Source organism: Taeniopygia guttata, chromosome 7 (genome assembly GCF_048771995.1).
Source record: "Taeniopygia guttata chromosome 7, bTaeGut7.mat, whole genome shotgun sequence".
In the NCBI taxonomy this organism is placed as follows: Eukaryota; Metazoa; Chordata; class Aves; order Passeriformes; family Estrildidae; genus Taeniopygia; species Taeniopygia guttata.
Window position 1 is genome coordinate 28,809,934 of NC_133032.1, and position 20,046 is coordinate 28,829,979.

At 52.4% G+C, this 20,046-nt stretch overlaps 2 protein-coding genes across 3 annotated transcripts; one reads left to right on the forward strand and one right to left on the reverse strand.

Annotated features, from left to right (window-relative positions):
- Positions 1-2,684: 2,684 nt before the first annotated feature.
- S100B (S100 calcium binding protein B) lies at positions 2,685-5,104 on the reverse strand. 2 transcript variants are annotated; one of them, XM_030276933.4, is made up of 3 exons: positions 5,019-5,104; positions 4,091-4,243; positions 2,685-3,626 (listed from the first exon to the last, which is right to left on the reverse strand). In XM_030276933.4, the coding sequence occupies exons 2-3, from the start codon at positions 4,226-4,228 to the stop codon at positions 3,486-3,488; spliced, it is 279 nt and encodes a 92-aa protein (XP_030132793.1). In that variant the 5' UTR covers positions 4,229-4,243; positions 5,019-5,104; the 3' UTR covers positions 2,685-3,485.
- Positions 5,105-10,472: 5,368 nt separating this feature from the next.
- On the forward strand, positions 10,473-19,865 carry LSS (lanosterol synthase). Its single transcript, XM_030277927.4, has 22 exons — positions 10,473-10,584; positions 10,690-10,867; positions 10,942-11,080; positions 11,159-11,267; positions 11,671-11,792; positions 12,105-12,201; positions 12,964-13,099; positions 13,295-13,403; positions 13,724-13,842; positions 14,246-14,343; positions 14,452-14,479; positions 15,083-15,139; positions 15,329-15,400; positions 16,094-16,144; positions 16,291-16,440; positions 16,777-16,873; positions 17,064-17,169; positions 17,388-17,453; positions 17,859-17,939; positions 18,228-18,398; positions 18,703-18,781; positions 18,869-19,865. The coding sequence occupies exons 1-22, from the start codon at positions 10,568-10,570 to the stop codon at positions 19,058-19,060; spliced, it is 2,274 nt and encodes a 757-aa protein (XP_030133787.3). The 5' UTR covers positions 10,473-10,567; the 3' UTR covers positions 19,061-19,865.
- Positions 19,866-20,046: the final 181 nt, after the last annotated feature.

Sequence of the window (20,046 nt, forward strand, 5' to 3'; positions counted from 1 at the left end):
ACTGTGCCAGGACAACAGGCTTGCCCAGACTTTGCCCCTGAAACTTGTGAAATGCTGTCTAAACTTTTGGAAACTTGTATTTGCACCACATTCAAGGGGAAGCCCCCTTTCTTTTAAAATCTTCAAGAAGCTGGTGGAGCACAGTGTTCTCTGCACGGTCCTTTTCAGCTCAAAGTACCACTGTGCACGTTGCAACCTCGCAAAGATTAAAGATCAGGATAGATGTCTCATACAGAAAAATGTGCAAGGACAAAAATGTGTTCCCTGTGTCTTCTAATAGTGTCTTTGTAGTGCTGGAGAGTGAGGCAGTTCTTTATTCCTGGCCAGGGTTTTTAAAAGGATGACAAAATTTCAGCCTCTACACAGGCACGGATACAAAATTTTTCCACCTATTTCTACATTTTTAGCAAACAAATTAGGGTTCGTTGATTCTAAATTGCATAATTATATTTCATTCATTAGTATACTGTCCTCTATTGGTTATTGATTCCTCACTGTTCATGTTAATTAGTCCATATTTTTAGGGGTTTTAGTATCTGTTTTCTCCAGTAGGGACTTTTCAACACACAGACACAGTCTTTGTTAGTCTCTTCTGGTTTCTGCAAAATGTCCTTGTAGTCCCTAAATTCTGCATTCCAGATGTTCAGCTTCAATGATACATCTTTCTTTCCCAGGCCCTTTTTATTGAAGCATATCAGATTTAGTTTATCAAAACTTAATGTATCAGAAATTTTACCAAGCTGTAGTCCCATAAAAGTAACTTCAGACAACTTTGCTAAATGCTGGCTTTAAATGATATAAGACTAACATACTGCTTATAATTAATATACTGGTTATGATTGTGTTTGGATTTTGTGTTATTTTTGTTTTGTTTAGGAGGAACTAGGAACACCAGGTTTTATGGTGTGGCTTGATTATCTAGTACCATATAAGCAAAGTTCTGGGTTTTTTTATCTTTCAGTACATATTATTAAAATTATATGAACCACTGTATTTTCTTCCAGTCACTTCTGATTTATTTAACCCTGTTCTCACCTAAACATAAAAGTGCTATATTTCTAGAATTCCTTTAAACTTGTCTAGCAAAGGTAACTGCAAAATCATTATTTATTTCTGCCATTTTTCTCTCCCAGATATGAATGACAGTACTGTGGTTGGTTCCCTTCCTTTTCTGAGGTCTGTAAAAGTCCACAACTCATTTGAGGGAAGAAAACCATAGCTTTCTTTTTAAGATTTTTTTTTCTTGCTGTCAGTACATGAGCTCTACTCTTGAATGTTTCAGCCTGGATCCACTTCCATCAGCCATTGAGATGAAGTACATGTTTTTTAGATGAGCAACAAGCAGCACTCCTGGTAAGATCCTGTGTGGAAGAACTTTTGGGAGGGGAGGGGTGTCACTAAGTGCTCTTATAGGATGGTAACTTTTTGTCTGATGGAGAGAGAGGTTTCCCTTTGAGGGATGAACATCTCTTAAAATTATCTGAGAACAGAATAAAAGTGGAGATTCTAATCTCCCAGAGCAGAAAGTTATTGCAGCATTTTAAATTCTGAAAATGTGATTTAACAAAGGTACAATACAGCACAGATGTACAAAATCTGCCCCCATGACACTTTTCTAGCTTCAGAAGTGAATCTGCATCTTCTAAAAATCTCAGGCCCTTCCTGTTGCTGTACTTCTCTTTGTTTCAGTTTTGCTACTGTTGATACATAGGAAACTCTCATAGTGTCCTTCCTGGTGGGAAATCCATTTGAATCCTCTTTACAGAGTCAGAACCATGACAGCTGTGGCCCATGGGCAGACCCTTGTACTGAAAAATCAGACCCCTTTGCTGGACTCAGGTTCAGGCTTGAGAGAGGGTCCAGAGAGTCCTGTGTACCCTGCCTCACCTTGGGGACATGGAGACAGACAGGGTCCCCATCCACTGTTCTGACACATGGCCTCAGGTCTGTGCCACTGTTGAAAGCAGCTCAACCAAGACCTGAGGAGGATGTTAAAAATGTGGTGGAAGTAACTTGGATGCTAAACTGCTTCTCATCAAGTGAGCACCACCGTGGGATGGCAAAATGGCTTTTTGTGCTAGGTGGAGTACAAGATGCTGTCCCTTGGGTGCCTGGCTCTGCCTGAGCGTCCCCTTGCACAGTTTGGGGGAGGCTGATTAGAATACCAAGATGGTCCCTGTCCAAAGATGTCATTTTGTGCATAAAATCATTCTAGTATGTGGAATGAGGTAAAACCAGTACCAGCTGAGAGCATCTTTGCTGTGCATCTGTCGCTGTTGGTGCTGCAGGGCAGGAAGGCCCAGCTCCCAGGTATTGCTGAGCTGGATGGCAGGTGCAGACTGGAGAGGCAGAAGCATTGGCTTTTTGGGGGTTGTCCTGGGTTTAGCTGAGCCTTTGCAAGGGCTCACCACTGCAAGCCCCTGGATGACCCTGGTGGCAGCAGCCACATCCTGCAGAGGGCCCTTGTCCCTGTGTCCAGGAAGACCTGGCAGTATGGGCAGCCAGCTGGAACACGGTGCTGGTGACAATCCTGGGTTGTCTGGCCAGTTACAATGACACCAGGGAAGAGATGAGGGGTCAGTGCCCAGCAAGAACCCCAGGGGGGATGAGCTGTAGCAGTGCTTCGGGCCTGATCCCCCAGCCTTTCTCTCTCAGTGCAGAGCAGCCTGGCACAAAAGGACACGTTTTTCACCAGAGGCCAAACCAATGTTTTATTCCTTGTCGTTTCCACACACTCAGGAGGCTGTGCATGGTCTGTGGTCACACTGGGCCACTCCCACTTCCCCTCTGATTGAGCCTGGACACCTTGTCAAGGCATATCCCAGGCCCAGGAGCTGACCCCAGTGCAGGAGCTTCATATGCTGTTGCTTCCAGTTCTGCTGGCTGCTAAAAGCAGGGTTGATCAACAAGTGAAAAGCCTGAGCTGTCAGATGGTTATGCTTTTAGATTGTTACATTTTGCCTTGCAAGCCAAGTGTGTCTCAATGTACCAAGAAATAGGTGGGCTCTGCTGAGCACCTGTGATGGGACAGGAGCTGGTTTCTAATGCCATGCCTAGAGCCCACAGGAGTCACTGGGAGCCTTCCCGTTCAGGCCAGTGGGCTGGGCAGCAAGTTTCCAAAACCAGCCCCTCTGCATCATCTCTTCCTTCAACCCTTCCTTTTTTCCTTTGCACACAAGCTTGGATCACAGCATCCCTCTGCTTCTAGCCCATGCAAATTCCTGACTTAAAACAGCAGGGAAGGAGCCTGAGGCAAGGCACTCTCTCACTGCATCCAGCTCAATGGGCACTAGCCAGTAGCTTTTCCTGAGCCACACAAGTGGGTTTTGTTCACAAAGCCACAACACTTTTAATAAGCTGCTTAAGTCTAGCGCAAGCTGAACTCTAAGGTGTCTGTAATCACAGCCAGTCCTTTTCCTGGAGGAGCAATGCTGCCTTGCCTCTCTCCAGCATGAGCAGAAGGGGCTCACCTGCTTCCCACCAGTTCACTCATGCTCAAAGAACTCATGGCAAGCAGCAGTGACCATTGCAATAAAGGCCACGAACTCCTGGAAGTCGCACTCTGCATCCCCATCGCAGTCCAGTGCCTCCATGACTTTGTCCACAGTCTCCTGGTCTTTGATTTCCTGAAGGGATAGAAACAGGCAGCCAAAGCTGAGGAGGACCACAGCGAGGCCCAGACAGTAATGTGTGCCCGTTCCCCAAGTGTTCTCATGGCTGAATCTCTGTTCAGACACATCCCAAATATTTTGTGGATGTTCCCAGTCTATGTGGGGCATTGTCCTGTGCCCCAGGGAATTGCAGCTACAGCTGTTGTGCTGGGAAGTGACATCTTGAACCCCTTGGGGCAAGGCTGTCCCCCGTGTCAGGGAAGGTGATTTCCCTAGTCCAACCCACACCTCAGTCTGTCATATAGGCTGTTCCCCTCATCCTGCTGCTCTGTAGAGCTGGGACAAAGGATTCAATGCCCTGCTGTGTAAATAAACCTCTTTGCCTGTGCAGGCTTCCTGTGGGAGACGGAGTTAGGGGAGTGCAGGGGCTGTTGGATGGCCCCTGAGCCCAGCCAGGCTGCGGGAAGGGCAGTACTTACCCCGAGGAAATGGGAAAGCTCGTTGTTGATGAGCTCCTTCAGTTCCGATTTCTTCAGCTTGTGCTTGTCTCCCTCCTTCCCGGAGTACTGGTGGAAGGCATCGATGATGGCGATCATCGCCTTCTCCAGCTCGGACATGGTCGTGGCGTGGCCCTGCGGTCAGAGGGGACGCTGGGAGCGCCAGCCTGGGCAAGCTCCAGCAATTCCTATGGATTTGGAAGCACGGCCACCCTGGGGTTCCGCCCGTGGATCAGCAAGGGAGAGCTGGGAAGCTCTGGCAGCAGCCCTGGCTTCGGGGGGAAGGTCACAAGAGACCATAACTCTGCTGCTAGCGGCTCTCAAAGACAGCAGAGCCACAAGACAAGGAGAGGGGAGGGCATGGGGTCTGTTTGCTTCAGAATGGTTTTGCTGTCCCTGCTGTCACAGGTCCCCTCGCCTTGCCTCTGCCTGCAGACCTGTCTCCAGCCCAGCAGTCAGGGGAACCCGGTAGGAACCAGTTTTGATGACTGCCAGCAGGTCAAAATGAGCACCTTTCGAACCTCCCTCTCCCACACTTGATCTGGAGACCCTCTTGGGATATGATAGCAATTCAGATTGCAGCGTTCCCTGCAGACTTCACAAACGGACAAACCAAAGAGACACTGATCAAAGAGGGAGAGCTGCCAACCCACCTTCCCAAAAGCCGGGAAAATAAAGAAGCCTTATTGCCTGGCACTCATTTCGTTCATATCCCATCGGTAAATGTCTCCTGCCCTGCTACCTGGCTACTGATTCTCCACCACAGGGTTCCGAACGGAAAGACTGTTCCCAGACACGGCAGCAAATACCCTAACAAAAATCCCCTTTTCATGCTCCAGCCCTGCCTGCTCGCCGTCCGCAAGGCTGAGGAGTGCTCCAGGTGGGAGGTATCAGCCCTGCCAACACCCACCTCCCGCCGGGCATCCCGCGGCCCCTCTCACCTCCCTGCTGCCGGCGGGGCTGTGGCACAGCGGTGCGTGTGGCACCGCGGGGACCCGCCGGCTTCTTATGGCAGCGGGGGACAGGGCTGGCGGCGGGGCGGGGTCCGGCCGGGCGCTGTGCCCGCACCGCAGAGCCGCTCCTGCGCCCGCCCAGCGCTGCCGAGCCGCCCGTGGCAGAGGGAAACACCGCCCGCTCTGCTCCTTTGGTATGGGGACATAGTTGCAATCAGCCAATTTTTGTAAGTGACACGTATATAGGGATATATCCGGTTTCAAAATGTATTGCAGTAAACTTTTTTTTTTGTTTGAACAAGCACTTGGAGATTATCCTTAGACTCCGTTTTTACACATTACAAATAAATCTATTATGGTGCCATTTATTTGTTCATATTTTTCAAAGATAGAATGCCTACTCTCTGTTCATTACATGGGTCTTTCAATGCACAGGATATTCTGTGAATCAAGCTTGCGATTCAAAGATGTGAATGCTTTCTTTAAAGCTGCTGTTCTGCTCTGAACAATGAGTATGCAAAAATAGCAATTCCTTGTATGTCGGAATCTGTGGTATTGATGATTCCGAGATTGTATAAAGCCTCTGTCTGTCAGCCCCGCTGCCGAAGAAGTCATAATTTGTCTGTGCTGGTTTCAAGGTTGTTTATTCTGTTTATCTCTAACATGTTCTGCTGCCCTGCCACAGGTCTGTCCTGCAGGGCAGCGTGTGGGGCTCTGCCCTCAGTGGGATGTTACAAACATTATATACCAGAAACTACCTGTGCTATATTTACAATAATGTGCCAATATCTGTCACCTACGTTGAACAGTGTGTCCCCAGCCTAAACCAATAGAAAAATGCCAACACTACAGTGAAACATGGAGGGCATGAAGAAGGGGGAAAAGGACAAAACACACCCAATTTCCTCCACCTTGTCCCCTTTGAACCCCTAATCTAGAATCCTAAAATTTTACTTTTGCACCTGTGCCACACTTAATTATTACTCATATCAAACACTCAGAGCTTGTAATTCATCCTGTAAGATTGAAAACTCTTTTCCATGGACAGAGATCACAGTCAGTGTCTCTGGGGGTTCTGTACAGGGGGGTTCCTGACCCCCTGCCAACGTCCCAGACCTGCCAGGGCAGCCAGAGGGAAGCCCTGGATTCCCACACTTGTACATCTGATCTTTTCACTATGTTTACTGCAGGTCATTGGGAGCACACTATTAATATTGAACACACTTTTCCTGCTTTCTACTGTTTTAAGATTGTAGAGTCAGGCCAGACAGGGAAATAAGGTTATTTCAATTCGCTCTGCTTCACCAAATATACCACAAATAAAATGCTTTGTCAACCTGAAAGCATTGCTTCTTGTGCAAAACCATTTATACCATGGGAGTAAAAGCATAAATGAAAATACGTTTTGCAGTCAGTGTGAGCAAAAGACTTATACTTTTTTGTGTGTATTGTTCAATAAATATTGAAATGTTCAAGAAATATCCACCTAACACCAGAGGCAGGTGAAACTGCAAATGTTTTGAACCATATCTGTGAAGGGATGTGTAAATCAACATGCAGAACTCAGAAAAAGATGAGCTATTGTTTGTATACTGATTCACACTAGAAAAAAAAGTCTTTTTAGAAACTTTAAAAAGTTATCTCAAACCTAAATTCTTTATTTACTTTTAAATGAGATCTTGATATAAAACTTGTTCACAAGTCCCCTGCCAGCCCCAGCACCTCCATGAACTGGCATTAAATGCACTTTTATCTAAACCCTGTTGCTGGACAGACATATTCCCTGGCAGTTTTCCCAAATCTACTGATCTATGACACTGGTCACGTTACTTAAAAAACTTTTTCACATGCTGGTGTAAAAAAAAAAAAAAAAAACAAACAAGAAACCCCCAAAACAACAACAACAACAACAACAAACCCAACAAAAAAAAACCACCCAAAACCATCTACATTGATAATTTCCTTACATCAGCTCATAAAAGTTTTTGTAACTGGCTCAAATTGATTTGAGGAAAAATAATTTCTCCGGCATTAAGGTTGAATATGTTGTCTCTAAATATTTACCTGACCACTGAAATTCTTGCATTCAGAGCATTGCGAACGACAACAGTTATCTGTGCTCTGGTGGGACTAGCAGGGACAGCAGGGATGCTTTTAGGTAGTGGTGTTTCTAGTGTGGAGGTATTTTGTCAGCAATTTTGCACTATTTGATTTTTTCCAAGAGTACTTGCATTCCTTTAAGAGCTGGCTATAAATGGGGCTCTCTGTCAGCAGGAAAGAGACAGCATTTTTCTGTTGATAGCAATTTGATCTGGTAGATCTCTAGCTCAGTCCTCAGCCAAGAAATGCATTAAAGCAAACCTTTTCTAGTCAGAGACAAGGTCCTAGCTCATCTCCTTAAACCATATTCTGATGTCATTCTGGAAAGTGACCTTTCCTTAAAATGGAACAGAAAAAGTAGCATTTGACAGATCAAAACTTGAACAATCTTAAAATTCCCTTTCCTGATGATTCTTGCTGTCCATTTCTCCCCAAATCATTCCGACTTCTGTATTTTACAGGTGATGATCTGGAATTATGTCCTGATAGGGTGGGAAGGAGCAGCAGGATCAGATGGGAACACCAGAAACCTTGACCCTCTTCTACCTCTGCTAATGAGCAGCTCCAAGAGACTTTCCTGATTTTTATCCAGGCTAATATCCTTTGCAAAGGCTGTTCTCCTGGCCTGGATCATCCCTAACCCAGCCTGGGACAGTCTGGGAGGTCTGGATATGAGTATGGGGCTGTGAGTGGTGCTTTCAGTGCTGCCCAAAGAGTAGCTTCTGTTATTCTAAAATTCATGTTCTGATGTTCGAATAGGCGGGTGCAACCTTGGGGATCCTTTCCTCAGGGTCAGAGCTTCCTTGCCAGAGTTTTGGGCTGATGTGTTTAAAGAAGCAAGAGGGTTTTTCAGTGCCCAAAGCTGAGCAAAACACTTCAGCCCTCTGCCTGTCTCCCTCACAATGTGGGCTCCTCATACCAGGAGAAAAGACAGCCTATTTCTTTGTCTCTCGGGTGTGTGTGGCGCCAGGCTCTGCCAGACCATGAGACAAATGCCAGCGGTCATTGAACTGGGACAAAAAAAGTAATGAAAGCAGAGGAATTTGGGTGGGAGGGTGAAGAAATTGCCTCTGCCTCTGCAGGGCTGCACTCACAGTGCCAGCACACACAGCAGCTTTGCAGGGAGCAGGTTCCCTGGCACCTACAAACACAGCAGCCAGAGGTGAGCTGCTTCCTGGATGAATGCAGATGAGGTTCAGACACAGAAAAACGTGGATGAAAACAAGGTCTAAGTAACAGGAATTTGGCAATTATTAAAAACTTTTGGTGCAGATGGGTTGTATAAAGACAGAAAAGTAAAACCAAGTTGTTCATCCTCCATCACTCCCCTTAGGCAAATATTGCCATAAATTATCTTGAGATTTTGGCATCCATGGACGAGTGGATACTTTCATGAAACTCGATTCAGGCAGAGTCATTATGACAGGTTTTTTTTTTTTTTTTCTTAAACCAAAAATAAACAGACTATTAAGCCTCAAATAGAACAACCATGTCAGTGAACTTCTAGTTCCCTCTGTTCATATAAACTGCAAGAGAAGCAGCACAGCTCTCCCTGCTGAGGACCAGTGGGATGAGACACAAATCAAATGTATTATCCCCATTCATTCTCCCTCCAGGAGAAGTCCAGCACCATCCAAAAAACATTTTGCTCTTACTGAACACAGCCAGGGCTGAACTGAGTGACCTAAGCCTAGTTTATGAAATAAATACAAATTTAATTATTTAATTATCAAATACAATCACTGTATCCTTTGCAGATAATCCCTGATGTTATTTTGGATGTGAGTGAAGACCTGTTTGCTAGAAGAGGAGTATTTTAAATTAAGCTCGTAGTGTGCATTATATACTGTAAGTATTAATGATATACAAGTATTAATAGACAGGCATTTTTCTGTCCTGGGGTGTTGATGGGTGCCACATTTGTGAGTAGCTCTTTTGTCTCTGGGCAGTGCACAGACATGGAAGGGCTTTTCTTCCAGTTTAGCTTGGTCTGGCGCCGCTTCTATGGTAGGAAGGAAGCCAGGTCACTGTGAAAGGCTGAAATGAATTTTATCACTCCATTTAAACAGGTATATACTAAACGTCCACCCAGCCTTTGCAACAGCATAGCAGCAGCAAGTACAGCATCTCTGGGATCTACAATCCCTGCGTGCCTCCTTTTGGGAAGCCTTCTTGAGCCAGGGGCTTTGAAGGGCTGAAACCCACTTGCGCACTGGCCTGGGAAGGCAGTGATGGCTATTGGGAGAGAGATGGGGACATGTCAGTGGGACCAGAGAGGAGGAGCTCTGCCATCTCCTCATGGAGTGCTGTCCCACGACATTACCTGCGTGAAGGTGACACCCCCCCAGCCGTGCTGGAGGGACCAGGGCAGGGTTCATAGTGAGGATACCTGACTCACCTGTAGAGCAAATCACAGTGTTTTATGGGTGTCAGCCCCGCCGGCCGCGGCCCTGCTCACCCGGGCAGAGCCCCGTGTTTAAGGAGTTCTGACGCCCCGGGAAGGCAGAGCTGAGGACGGTGGATCAAGGGTGGAGGCAGCAGCGGAGAAGCACGGGGGCAGCGGGAGCGTGGGCACACGCGGGTCAGGGTGCGCTGTGCCCAGGGCTGGCATTGCACCCAGACACATCTCCCCAGTCCCCCGTGGCCCACATCAGCTGGGCACCCAGGCTGGGCCGGAGTTGTTTTGTCACTTCCATTAACGATGGAAACCGCACGCCTGGACTTTGGGGCTGCACGGAGGTGGGGACAGTCGCTCTAGGGGCTGGCGCTGTCACCCAAAGGGACAGCTCGGCTGTCGGCGTCTGTGGAAGGGATGGCACTCCTGTGCCAGGGGCAGACATGTGCGACGGAGGAGTGCAGCCCCAGCAACCTGCCGAGCGCTGTCCCATGGCAGGAGGGGACGGCAGGAGATGGGGCGGGCCGGGAGGAGATGGGCCGGGGCGGGCCGGGAGGAGATGGGGCGGGCCGGGGCCGGGCCGGGGCGGGAGGAGATGGGGCGGGCCGGGGCCGGGAGGAGGTGGGCCGGGGCGGGAGGAGATGGGGCGGGCCGGGGCCGGGCCGGGCCGGGAGGAGATGGGGCGGGCCGGGGCCGGGAGAAGGTGGGGCGGGCCGGGGCCGGCAGGAGATGGGGCGGGCCGGGGCCGGGCCGGGCCGGGCCGGGAGGAGATGGGGCGGGCCGGGGCCGGGAGGAGGTGGGGCGGGCCGGGGCCGGGGCGGGAGGAGATGGGGCGGGCCGGGGCCGGGAGAAGGTGGGGCGGGCCGGGGCCGGCAGGAGATGGGGCGGGCCGGGGCCGGGCCGGGGCGGGCCGGGAGGAGATGGGGCGGGCCGGGGGCCGCCATTGGCTGCCGCCCGTGAGGCGATGTGGGACCAGCCGGCGCGGCCCCGGCGGCGGGATCGGGAGCGGCGATGGCGGCGGACGGCGTGTGAGTGCCGGCGGTGCGCTGCAGAGCGGGAGCGGCGCTGGCGGGGGCAGTGGGTGGATCCCGGCGGTGGTGGCGGCCGCGGTTCACGGTGCCCGTGTCCGGCAGGGCGGTTCGGCGGCGTGGCGGCCCTTGGCGCTCGGCGGCGGCCACGGAGCTGCCGGAGTGGCGGCTGAGCTGCGAGGGTGGGCGGCAGCTCTGGCGCTACCTGGGCGATGGCGAAGGCGATGTCGGGGAGCGGCGAGCGCAGACAGCGCTGGAGCAGCACAGCCTCGGGCTGGACACGGTGCGGGGGGCCCGGGCCGGGGCGGCGGGGCCGTGCCCGGGGCGCAGCGCTGAGGTGCCTCTGTCTCCCCACAGGGCGCGACGCTGCAGCCGCTGCCGGCGGCCGGCTCGGCCCGGGAGGCGGCCCGCAACGGGATGCGGTTCTACGCAGCGCTGCAGGCCGAGGATGGGCACTGGGCGGGCGACTACGGCGGGCCGCTGTTCCTGCTGCCAGGTAGGCCTGGACACCCCTCCCAGGATTGAGTGCCCTGGGGTTCGGCTCTCTACAGTGCTGGCCTCTCTGGTCCTCCAGGTCTCCTCATCACCTGCCACACGGCCAAAATCCAGCTGCCCGAGGGGTTCCGGAAGGAGATGGTACGCTACCTGCGCTCTGTGCAGCTCCCGGACGGAGGCTGGGGCTTGTGAGTACCAAAGATGCTTCTTTGAGTGATGGCAGCTCCAAGGTGTAGGACTTGGAGCTGCTGTCAGGTCTGCCCAGGCTCAGGGTGGGGGACTCAGTACCTGTGATAGCTGTGGGTGGTTGGACTTGCTTGTGCAGCACTTCACGTACACTGTTTGTCACAGAGGTGTCCATAGCATCAAGTTTGGCCACATCTTCTCTGGGGCACTATTTCCCAAAGCATCATGTGTGACAGGATAGCACAGAGCAATGTTTCTTCCTATATTAGTAAGGTCCCTCTTTTCCAAAGTCACCTCTTGCATCCCACTTCACCCTAACAAAGACAGCCTTGTGCAGTAGCTTGTGTCTGGCTAATGGCAATAGCTGACTAATGGATGTGGTGTTTCTGTGTATGCTTCTGACAGACACGTGGAAGATAAATCAACAGTGTTTGGCACAGCCCTCAACTACGTAGCCTTGAGGATCCTGGGGCTTGGACCAGATGACCCTGACGTTGTGCGGGCCCGTGTCAACCTGCACAGCAAAGGTCAGCCATGGGGCTGGTACACTGGTGAGAGAGGTCTGGCCAGACCTGAGGGCTGCAGGCAACACTGGGGGCTGCCAGGTAGTGGAAGAACTGTTGTTCTTACTTGCCTTTCATGGCAACTGCATTTTCAATTAATGATGGGAAGCTGTGTTGCATTTTTATGCCATTGCCTGCTTGCCCTGTTTTGGGACATGTATTCCAGCCTGAGTAGTGTGCTCCCAAACATGGGGAGAAGTAGGCCCTGTGATGGGGAAGAAAGTTGGGAGCTGGCATGGCTGTGTTAACCCTGAAAGCTGATACTGTTCTGTGCAGGAGGTGCTGTGGGAATCCCTTCCTGGGGCAAGTTTTGGCTGGCTGTCTTGAACGTTTACAGCTGGGAGGGAATGAACACGCTTCTCCCAGAGATGTGGTATGTGACCCCCTCACTGTGGAGAGAGGAGCTAGCATCAGTCCTGCCACCAGCCTCCACCCAGAACTGTCCCAGGCGCTGGTGATTGCTGGGATAACTCCAGCTACAGCCAGGAACTGGAGGTGCTCAGGCTGCTTGTCAGCTGGGAGCCAGCAGGAGGCCAGCCAGTAGGTGGATAGCACTGAACACTGCATCCAAGGGAGATGTCAGAGCACAGCCCTGTTAGCATTTCCCACAGAGTCCCTAATACATTCATGTGCTCCCTGCCTGCCACCAGTGTCTACCAGCAGCCAGCACTGGCTCCTAGCAGGAAGGGACAGCCACATGTGAGGCTGCCAGCCCTAAACCCTTGCTTGTACCCTCTCTGAATACTCAGAGGGCTGCTGGGTGTCAGAGAGGGAAAGTGTCTGACACTATCCCTGGAGGAAATCAGGGGCTGCGCAGTACCAAGGGCTGCTGGTGCTTTGTCAGCAAATGCCATTAACTGTCCAGGCCTCTGCCTTCAACATCCCATGTGACCAAACTAGTTTCTCTTTCCTCTTTGAGCTTGAGGTCCTCCCTGCCATGTGTCCTGGGCCTGGAGTGGTGTCAGGAGGGAGTATCCCTGTTGGAGAGGGAATCTGAGCAGGGCCAGGCTGTGTGTATATCCCCTAGTGCAGGGGACAAGCAAAGGCCTGCCCTGCTCTGGGCATTCCACACATCTCACCAGTGGCCATTGGCCTTCCTTGTTTCTCACAGCAGTACTTTCTCTGTTGCAATCAGGCTGCTTCCCACATGGTTTCCAGCTCATCCGTCACGGCTCTGGTGTCACTGCCGCCAGGTTTACCTTCCCATGAGCTACTGCTATGCTAAGCGTTTGTCAGCAGAAGAGGACGAACTCATACGGAGCTTGCGGCAGGTAAGGAAGGAGCTGATCCTGCTGGACAAGGATACACGGCTCTGTGAGCACCTGCTGTGCTGACCATGCTCTTGTGAGCCAGCCTCTGGTGGTCAGTTCTCACAACCTGCACGGTGTCTGAGCCAGCTCCCAGCAGTAACTGCCCCAGGTGCTTGCTCCTGGCTGGCCAGGCTGCCCTTTGCTCTCTCGTGTCAGGAGCTGTATGTGCAAGACTACACCAGCATAGACTGGCCAGCGCAGAGGAACAACGTGGCTGCCTGTGACGTGTACACCCCACACAGCTGGCTGCTGGGTGCTGCCTATGGTGAGTGTGGGACCTGCTGCGAGGGACACTGAGGCTGCCTTGTACCCTCAGAGCTCTTTAGGGTCTACTACCAGCTACTGGTGTATGCCCTGCAGCTGGGATGGAGACTGGAATTATGTGATTCATGGGGTTCTCCCTTCCTGAGAGCAGCAGGGCCTTGTGCCCATGTCCTCAGACCACTCGGGGCAGAGCTTTGCTCCATTCTGGTGCTTGTTGGTTGATGGTTGTTGTGTGAGTTGGGGTGCAGCCTGCCACAGCAAGTGAATCTGGCTGCACAGGGTGGGTTTTTTTTCACTGCATGTCCCTTTCTTCTCCTGTAGCCATCATGAATGTGTATGAAGCTCACCACAGCACCCAGCTGCGGCAGCGAGCCATCGCAGAGCTGTACGAGCACATCAAGGCTGATGACAGATTCACCAAGTGCATCAGCATCGGGCCGGTAGGACACATGCTGTTAATCCTTTAGCATCTTACCCTTTGTTCTTCAAGGACCATCTTGTGCAAGTGTGGCATGTAATAATCACCAGATTTTCCTCAACTCCTGTTCCTGATGCTCAAGAGCTTAAGGCTAACAGGGTACAGAGGGCATGGGGACAGCTGTGGCCCTGGTGAGGAGTATCTCCCCTTGAGGTTCACAGAGATAATATTAGGGGAAGCTCTGGAGAGTAATCTCATGGTACCTGCCCTGCTAACTCAGCTATGCTGGGTGATGTCACAGGTGGAGCCATTGGGATCAAGACCAAGAAAACCTCTGGATGGCTTTGTACTGAGTGGGGGGTGGTGTGTGTTTCTGGGGTTGGAAGGAGCTCTATCCAGAGCAGTGACAATACTCCTCTGGGCAGATCTCCAAGACAATCAACATGCTGGTTCGCTGGTTCGTGGAAGGGAAGGACTCCCCAGCTTTTCAGGAGCATGTTTCCAGGATCCCTGACTATCTCTGGTAAGGGCTGAGTGTGTCCCATCTGGCACAGCACGCCATGACTCCTGACTTGCCTCCTGGTGCTCCCACTCTGCCTTTGCTGCAGCACTGTGCTCTCTCCTCCCACAGGCTGGGCCTCGACGGCATGAAGATGCAGGTGAAGTGCTGTAGGAGTTCAGCTGTGACTGAAGGGACCCTGGTGTGCTGGGGCAACCTGTGGAGTAATGGGATAGTGTGTTAATCCTAGGCCTGAGCTCCTGGCATCTCACCTCTGGTGCCTGGTGGCCTTCTCACTGCTACTTCCCCCCAGCTGTGCCAGGTGGGAGTACTGTCTGTCCTGCTAGTTTGCCTCCCTGTGGCTGGGAGCTGAGAGGCCTCCATTCCCTCCATCCTCATGATCCTGGGAGAAAGCCAGGCCCCTGATCCTAAGTGTGGGCTGAGCTCTGCTTCTCTCAGAGCCATTGTGTCCTGCTGTTCCTTAATGCTAGCCTCTTAATAAGGTTAAGGTTCTTTAATAAGGCACCTCTCCTGCCTTGGCTGTGCACAGAGCAGACTGAAGCAGCTGCTTTATTTTGTGTTCCCTTGCTGTCCCTTGACTTGCTGCATCTGTCCTGTCTGTGCCAGCACATCAGCAGTGATGCAGGATGCAGGAAGGAGCTGTTGGGGGTAATGTGGGAGGGACATGCTGTCCCACAGTCCCCATAGCTGGGTCAGGCTGCTGCTAGCACCTGCCTCTCACTGTCTATTTTCTCTCTTCCAGGGCACAAATGGATCCCAGCTCTGGGATACTGCTTTTGCCATCCAAGCCTTCCTGGAGGTAAGGCACCCTTCAGTGCTGCATGCTGCCTTGGGAAAATGGTCTCTTCTCATGAGTCCCCAAGTACCAGAGCTTCTGCTGTGCACCCCCTCGGAGCTCTGTTCTGGCCTGGAATGCTGTGGCTGAGCTGGGAAAACATGTCTGGATACAGCCCCTTGCTGACTGCTCGCTGTGCATCTCTGTTTCTAGGCAGAAGCCCAGGAGATGCCTGAATTCACCTCCTGCCTCCAGAAAGCCCATGGGTTCCTCCAGTTCTCCCAGGTGAGCAGAGCTAGTCAGTGGTGTCTCACACTCTGGCTGTGCAGGCTTGGCTGCTGCTCAGAACCCTGTTGGATGCATCTGTTGCCTTCTGAAGAGAGCTTCTGAAGGGCTGACTAGCAAAGTTCCAGGCCCAGCCTCCTGTTTTCTACTCCCTGTTTTCAGGGAACCACCTTTGAAGCTTGGAGAGGACCTTAGTGAGGCCCAGGGATGCTTGGGTTGTCTGCCTGAGCTTAGAAAGGCTGGGAAACTGAAAGCTTAGGCTTATTTGCCCTTCATCTTGTCTGGTGCGGACACATTTGAGGCACCCTTCTGGGAAACCCAGGATCATTGGATAGTGACTGTATGAGCTCAGCTTCTGCTGGCCAGGCCAGCAGTGGCTCAAGGTGAGGGTCATTGTCACCGGTAGCTTGATGCAGTCACGGGTCTTGTTTGTGGTGCTGCCAAGAGGAGCATTGAAAACAGATGGCTCCCTGGCAGGCAAGCACCCTTAGGGGGCTTTAGCAACACTTGCTGAAATCAGGCCAAAAGATGATTTCTCCCTGCTCCAGAGCTGACCTCTTTCCTGTCTACTTTCCTCAGTGGAAGGCAGGTACTGTCCACTTCCACATGGTTCTGCACCTGCAATGGTTTCAGCCCATGGTCCTACAGCCAGGCACCTCCAGGCTGCCCTCACTTGTTTCTTGTCTCCTGCAGATCCCAGAGAACCCACCTGACTACCAGAAATATTATCGCCATATGAACAAGGTATGATGGTCTCTCAAGGATGCATGACTGGGGCAGGGATTTGGGCAGAGGGAACAGGAATCAGGGGCAGCCCCTGCTCTCTTCCAAGAACAGAGTGGGTGAGGGAAAGTGATCCTCCTCCCTAAATCCGCCCAATCCTATTCCAGGGTGGCTTCCCCTTCAGCACACGGGACTGTGGCTGGATTGTGGCAGATTGCACAGCAGAAGGGCTGAAGGCAGTTATGCTGCTGCAGGAGAAGTGTCCCTTCATAGCCAAGCTTGTGCCTGCTGAGCGCCTCTATGATGCTGTGAATGTGGTAAGAGCTGCAAAAATTAGGCCAAGGGACATGTAGGACTGTAAGAGAAGCCAAGACCCAAGGAATTGTTAGATCGGGTATTAGATCTGGTTAGATCTGAGCTAGTATGAGCCCTGGTGTGGTAACACACTGTTGTGATTCAGAGCTGCCTGTGTGACCTAATGTCATGTGATGGCCCAGATTGGGCTTGCTTTGTCACGGTGGTTTGGGACCTGGGTTTTCTGCCAGCCCCATAGACCTGTAGGTCTGACTTTATCATCACAGCTGGCCTGGGGCCAGACTGGAGTAGTACTGCCTGTGAGGTTGTCCCACCCCCCTCTCTGGTTGTCTGGGCAGTTGCTGAGCATGAGGAACCCGGATGGAGGCTTTGCCACTTACGAAACCAAGAGAGGAGGCCACTTACTGGAGCTGCTGAACCCCTCGGAGGTGTTTGGTAAGGGGAGCTGTGTGTGGGGCTTGGTTGTCCTGCCCACTGTGAAGGCACAAAGCGGCCTGGGCTCACCATGCCCAGTGGGTGCCTGAGGGGATCAGTGTGCCCTGGGTCTGAGGGACAGGCTGGCAGCACCTGGCCTGGAGGCTTGCCCACAGGGGCTGTGGCACTGATGCCCATTGCCTGCTGGCAGGTGACATCATGATTGACTACACGTACGTGGAATGCACATCAGCTGTCATGCAGGCACTGAAACACTTCCAGAGCCAGTTCCCTGAGCACCGAGCCCTGGAGATCAGGTGAGGCACTGAGATGAGAGCTGGGCAGGGGAGAAGACAGGCTCACTGTCCCAAGCTGCGTGCCATGGCCTCCTGAACAATGTAGCTGCCTGTCTGCATGCTCTTGTGCCCTCCAGTAATGGGACACATCAAAGCCTCAGAGGGGCTGATGGAGCCCCCAGTGAAGCAAACACTGAGTTTGAGCTGCTTCTGAAGTGGATTACTTCTTTCCTGTCCAGGGAGACTCTGCAGAAGGGCCTGGATTTTTGTCGTAAGAAGCAGCGAGCAGATGGGTCCTGGGAAGGGTAAGTGGTATTCCCAGTACCCCATTTTCTTCTGGCTGCCCCAGTGTGAGAGGGATCATCATGGCAAGCAGGATCTGTGGGAGGGAAAGTAGGAGCTGATCCTCCTCTAGTTGTTGTGCTTTGCTCTCAGTTACTCTCCCTCCAGCCCAGGTAGAACAGGTACCCTGTGCTTTGCACAAGACCCGGAGAAGTTTGGGGTGGCTCCAGCTCCTGTGGTCCCAGTTCTACTGACATTTGAGTTAGCTGAGAGCAGGTGCTGGTGGGACTGGGCATGGTTGGGCCATAGGGGAAGGCAGGCTGCAGCTCTGTACCTGCCTCTGCTCTTCTGTGAACACAGCTGTGTTGCAGCCTGCCTCTCCCTGGGGTCTTGCACCTCTGACAGTGCTGCTCTCCCCTTCTTCCTAGGAGCTGGGGGGTTTGTTTCACCTACGGCACCTGGTTTGGTCTGGAGGCGTTTGCCAGCATGCAGCACATGTACCACGACGGGTGAGAAGGGGATGTCTGGGTGCCCTGCCCCTACCTACTTCCTGGGCCAGGGTAGCACTCTGTGGTGGGGCTGGATGGATCCCTGGCTGTGCATGGACTCTCCTGCCTCAGGGACTGCTCCTCCCAAATCCTGTGCCTGCAGTATGGCCAGGGCACTTGCTGCCTCACCCTCAAACTCTCAGGGCAGTCCCAGCCATGGGCACTGCTTCTCTTTGCAGCTGAGAACTGTGGGCATCCAAACACCCTGTGTCCCCAGTCCTGTCTTGATTCTGGCCCCCATCCCTGCAGGACTGTCTGCCAAGAGGTGGCCCAGGCCTGCCAGTTCCTCATCTCCAAGCAGATGGCAGATGGCGGGTGGGGAGAGGATTTCGAGTCCTGCGAGCAGTGCACATATGTGCAGAGTGCTGAGTCACAGATCCACAACACCTGTTGGGCCCTGCTGGGGCTCATGGCTGTCAGGTAAGAGTAGCCCCAGTGCTCAGGGAAAAGAGATCAAGTTGGGTGTTGGATGGCCTTGGGCTGGGCTGGTGTGACCCAGTGAAAGCAAAGCTTTTGATCATGTCTGCAGGCCTCCTGCCTGGGAAAGTGGTGCCATATTCATAATATCTAGTGTCTTGGGGTTGTGGGAAGCCCTTCCCAAAGCATTCAGCATGCCTGGGGCAAGCTCGGGGCAGCCTGGAGGTGGTTGAGCACCCCAGACACATGGATGAGGGTTTGCAGATGGTTTGGATAAAGATGTTTACATTTCCCTTGTGCTTTGTAGGTACCCTGACATCAGTGTGCTGGAAAGGGGCATTAAAGTGTTGATGGATAAGCAGCTGCCCAATGGAGACTGGCCTCAGGTACATCTTTAGTCTTTCCAAGATGTTCCTGAACATGCAGCAGTCCCTTTGTCACTCATACCATTCTGCTCTCTGCTTGTCTCCCAGGAGAACATTGCTGGGGTGTTCAACAAGTCGTGTGCCATCAGTTATACCGCGTACCGCAACATCTTCCCCATCTGGACACTGGGGCGGTTCTGCCGGCTGCATCCCACCAGCCCTCTGGCTGGGCAGCTGCGAGCCAGAGCCAGACCCTCGGCTGGGGCAGGGCAGGAGGAGCAGGGAGCCCTGTCTGCTTGAACCTGGGATGCTGGGGATGCCATGGCCCTGGACTTGTCTTGGATCCCGGTGTCTGCATGGGGCCGTGGTGGTTTGTGCTGCATGGGATATCTCCATGCTGACCTTAGCATGTGGAACTGCTGCCTCTGCCAGGGAAGGGTGCTGTGCTGGTGCTGCAGAGCCTCTGCTTGCTGTTGAACTTCTAAACATTCCCTTTCTGAGGTTTTTTCCAGGTATATTCTCCATCCCCAGATGGGGAGTAAAGTGCCTTTTCAGACCATTTTGAAGATCAGATGAAGCTGCCGAGCTGTGTTGTATTCCACATTTGGACAGACTATCATCCTGGGTTGCAAGGTCGAGAGTCACAGGCTGTCTGTCTACACCAAGAGTGTGGGATTTGGAGTCTTCCCCTGTGCCCATCATTGGGGGTTGGGGGGCACTGCCCAATCCCTGCTGAGTTGACCTCTGTACTGTGGTTGCCAGTGATGGCCTTTGAGTTACTCGCTCTACTCTGGAGCTCATGCTGGGAGGAGAAGGACACCTCTCCTCCCCGAGATGTGTGAGAAAAGGAGTGCTTTGCTTCACTTCCTAATTGTTCTGTCCAGCTGGTGGCACCTAGCTTCCGCAGGTGAAGTCACCACCAGCCCTTGGAAAAGGGGCAGCTGCAGCAGAAAGCTGTGAGATGGTTGGCATCATGGCACAGCCTGAGCCCCAGGGCTCCAGCCTTCCCCCAGCTCAGACCATGGTGCCGTGGGGCATTCACAGGTCATTGTCAGAGCTGGAAGTCAGATGGGATAATAAATCGCTAAGGGTGATGCAAGAGGAACTTCACTGTGTTCTCCTTTCTGTCTTCGAGTGTGTGTCCCAGGCAGAGGGGAGCTGGCACAGCAGCCTCATGTCACATGCCTTGGATTGCCTGTCCCCAGAGCAACGTATGAGCACCATATCCACCAAACCATGCTGGGAGTCTCTGCCTCCTCTAATGCATATAGCCATAGAAAATTGTT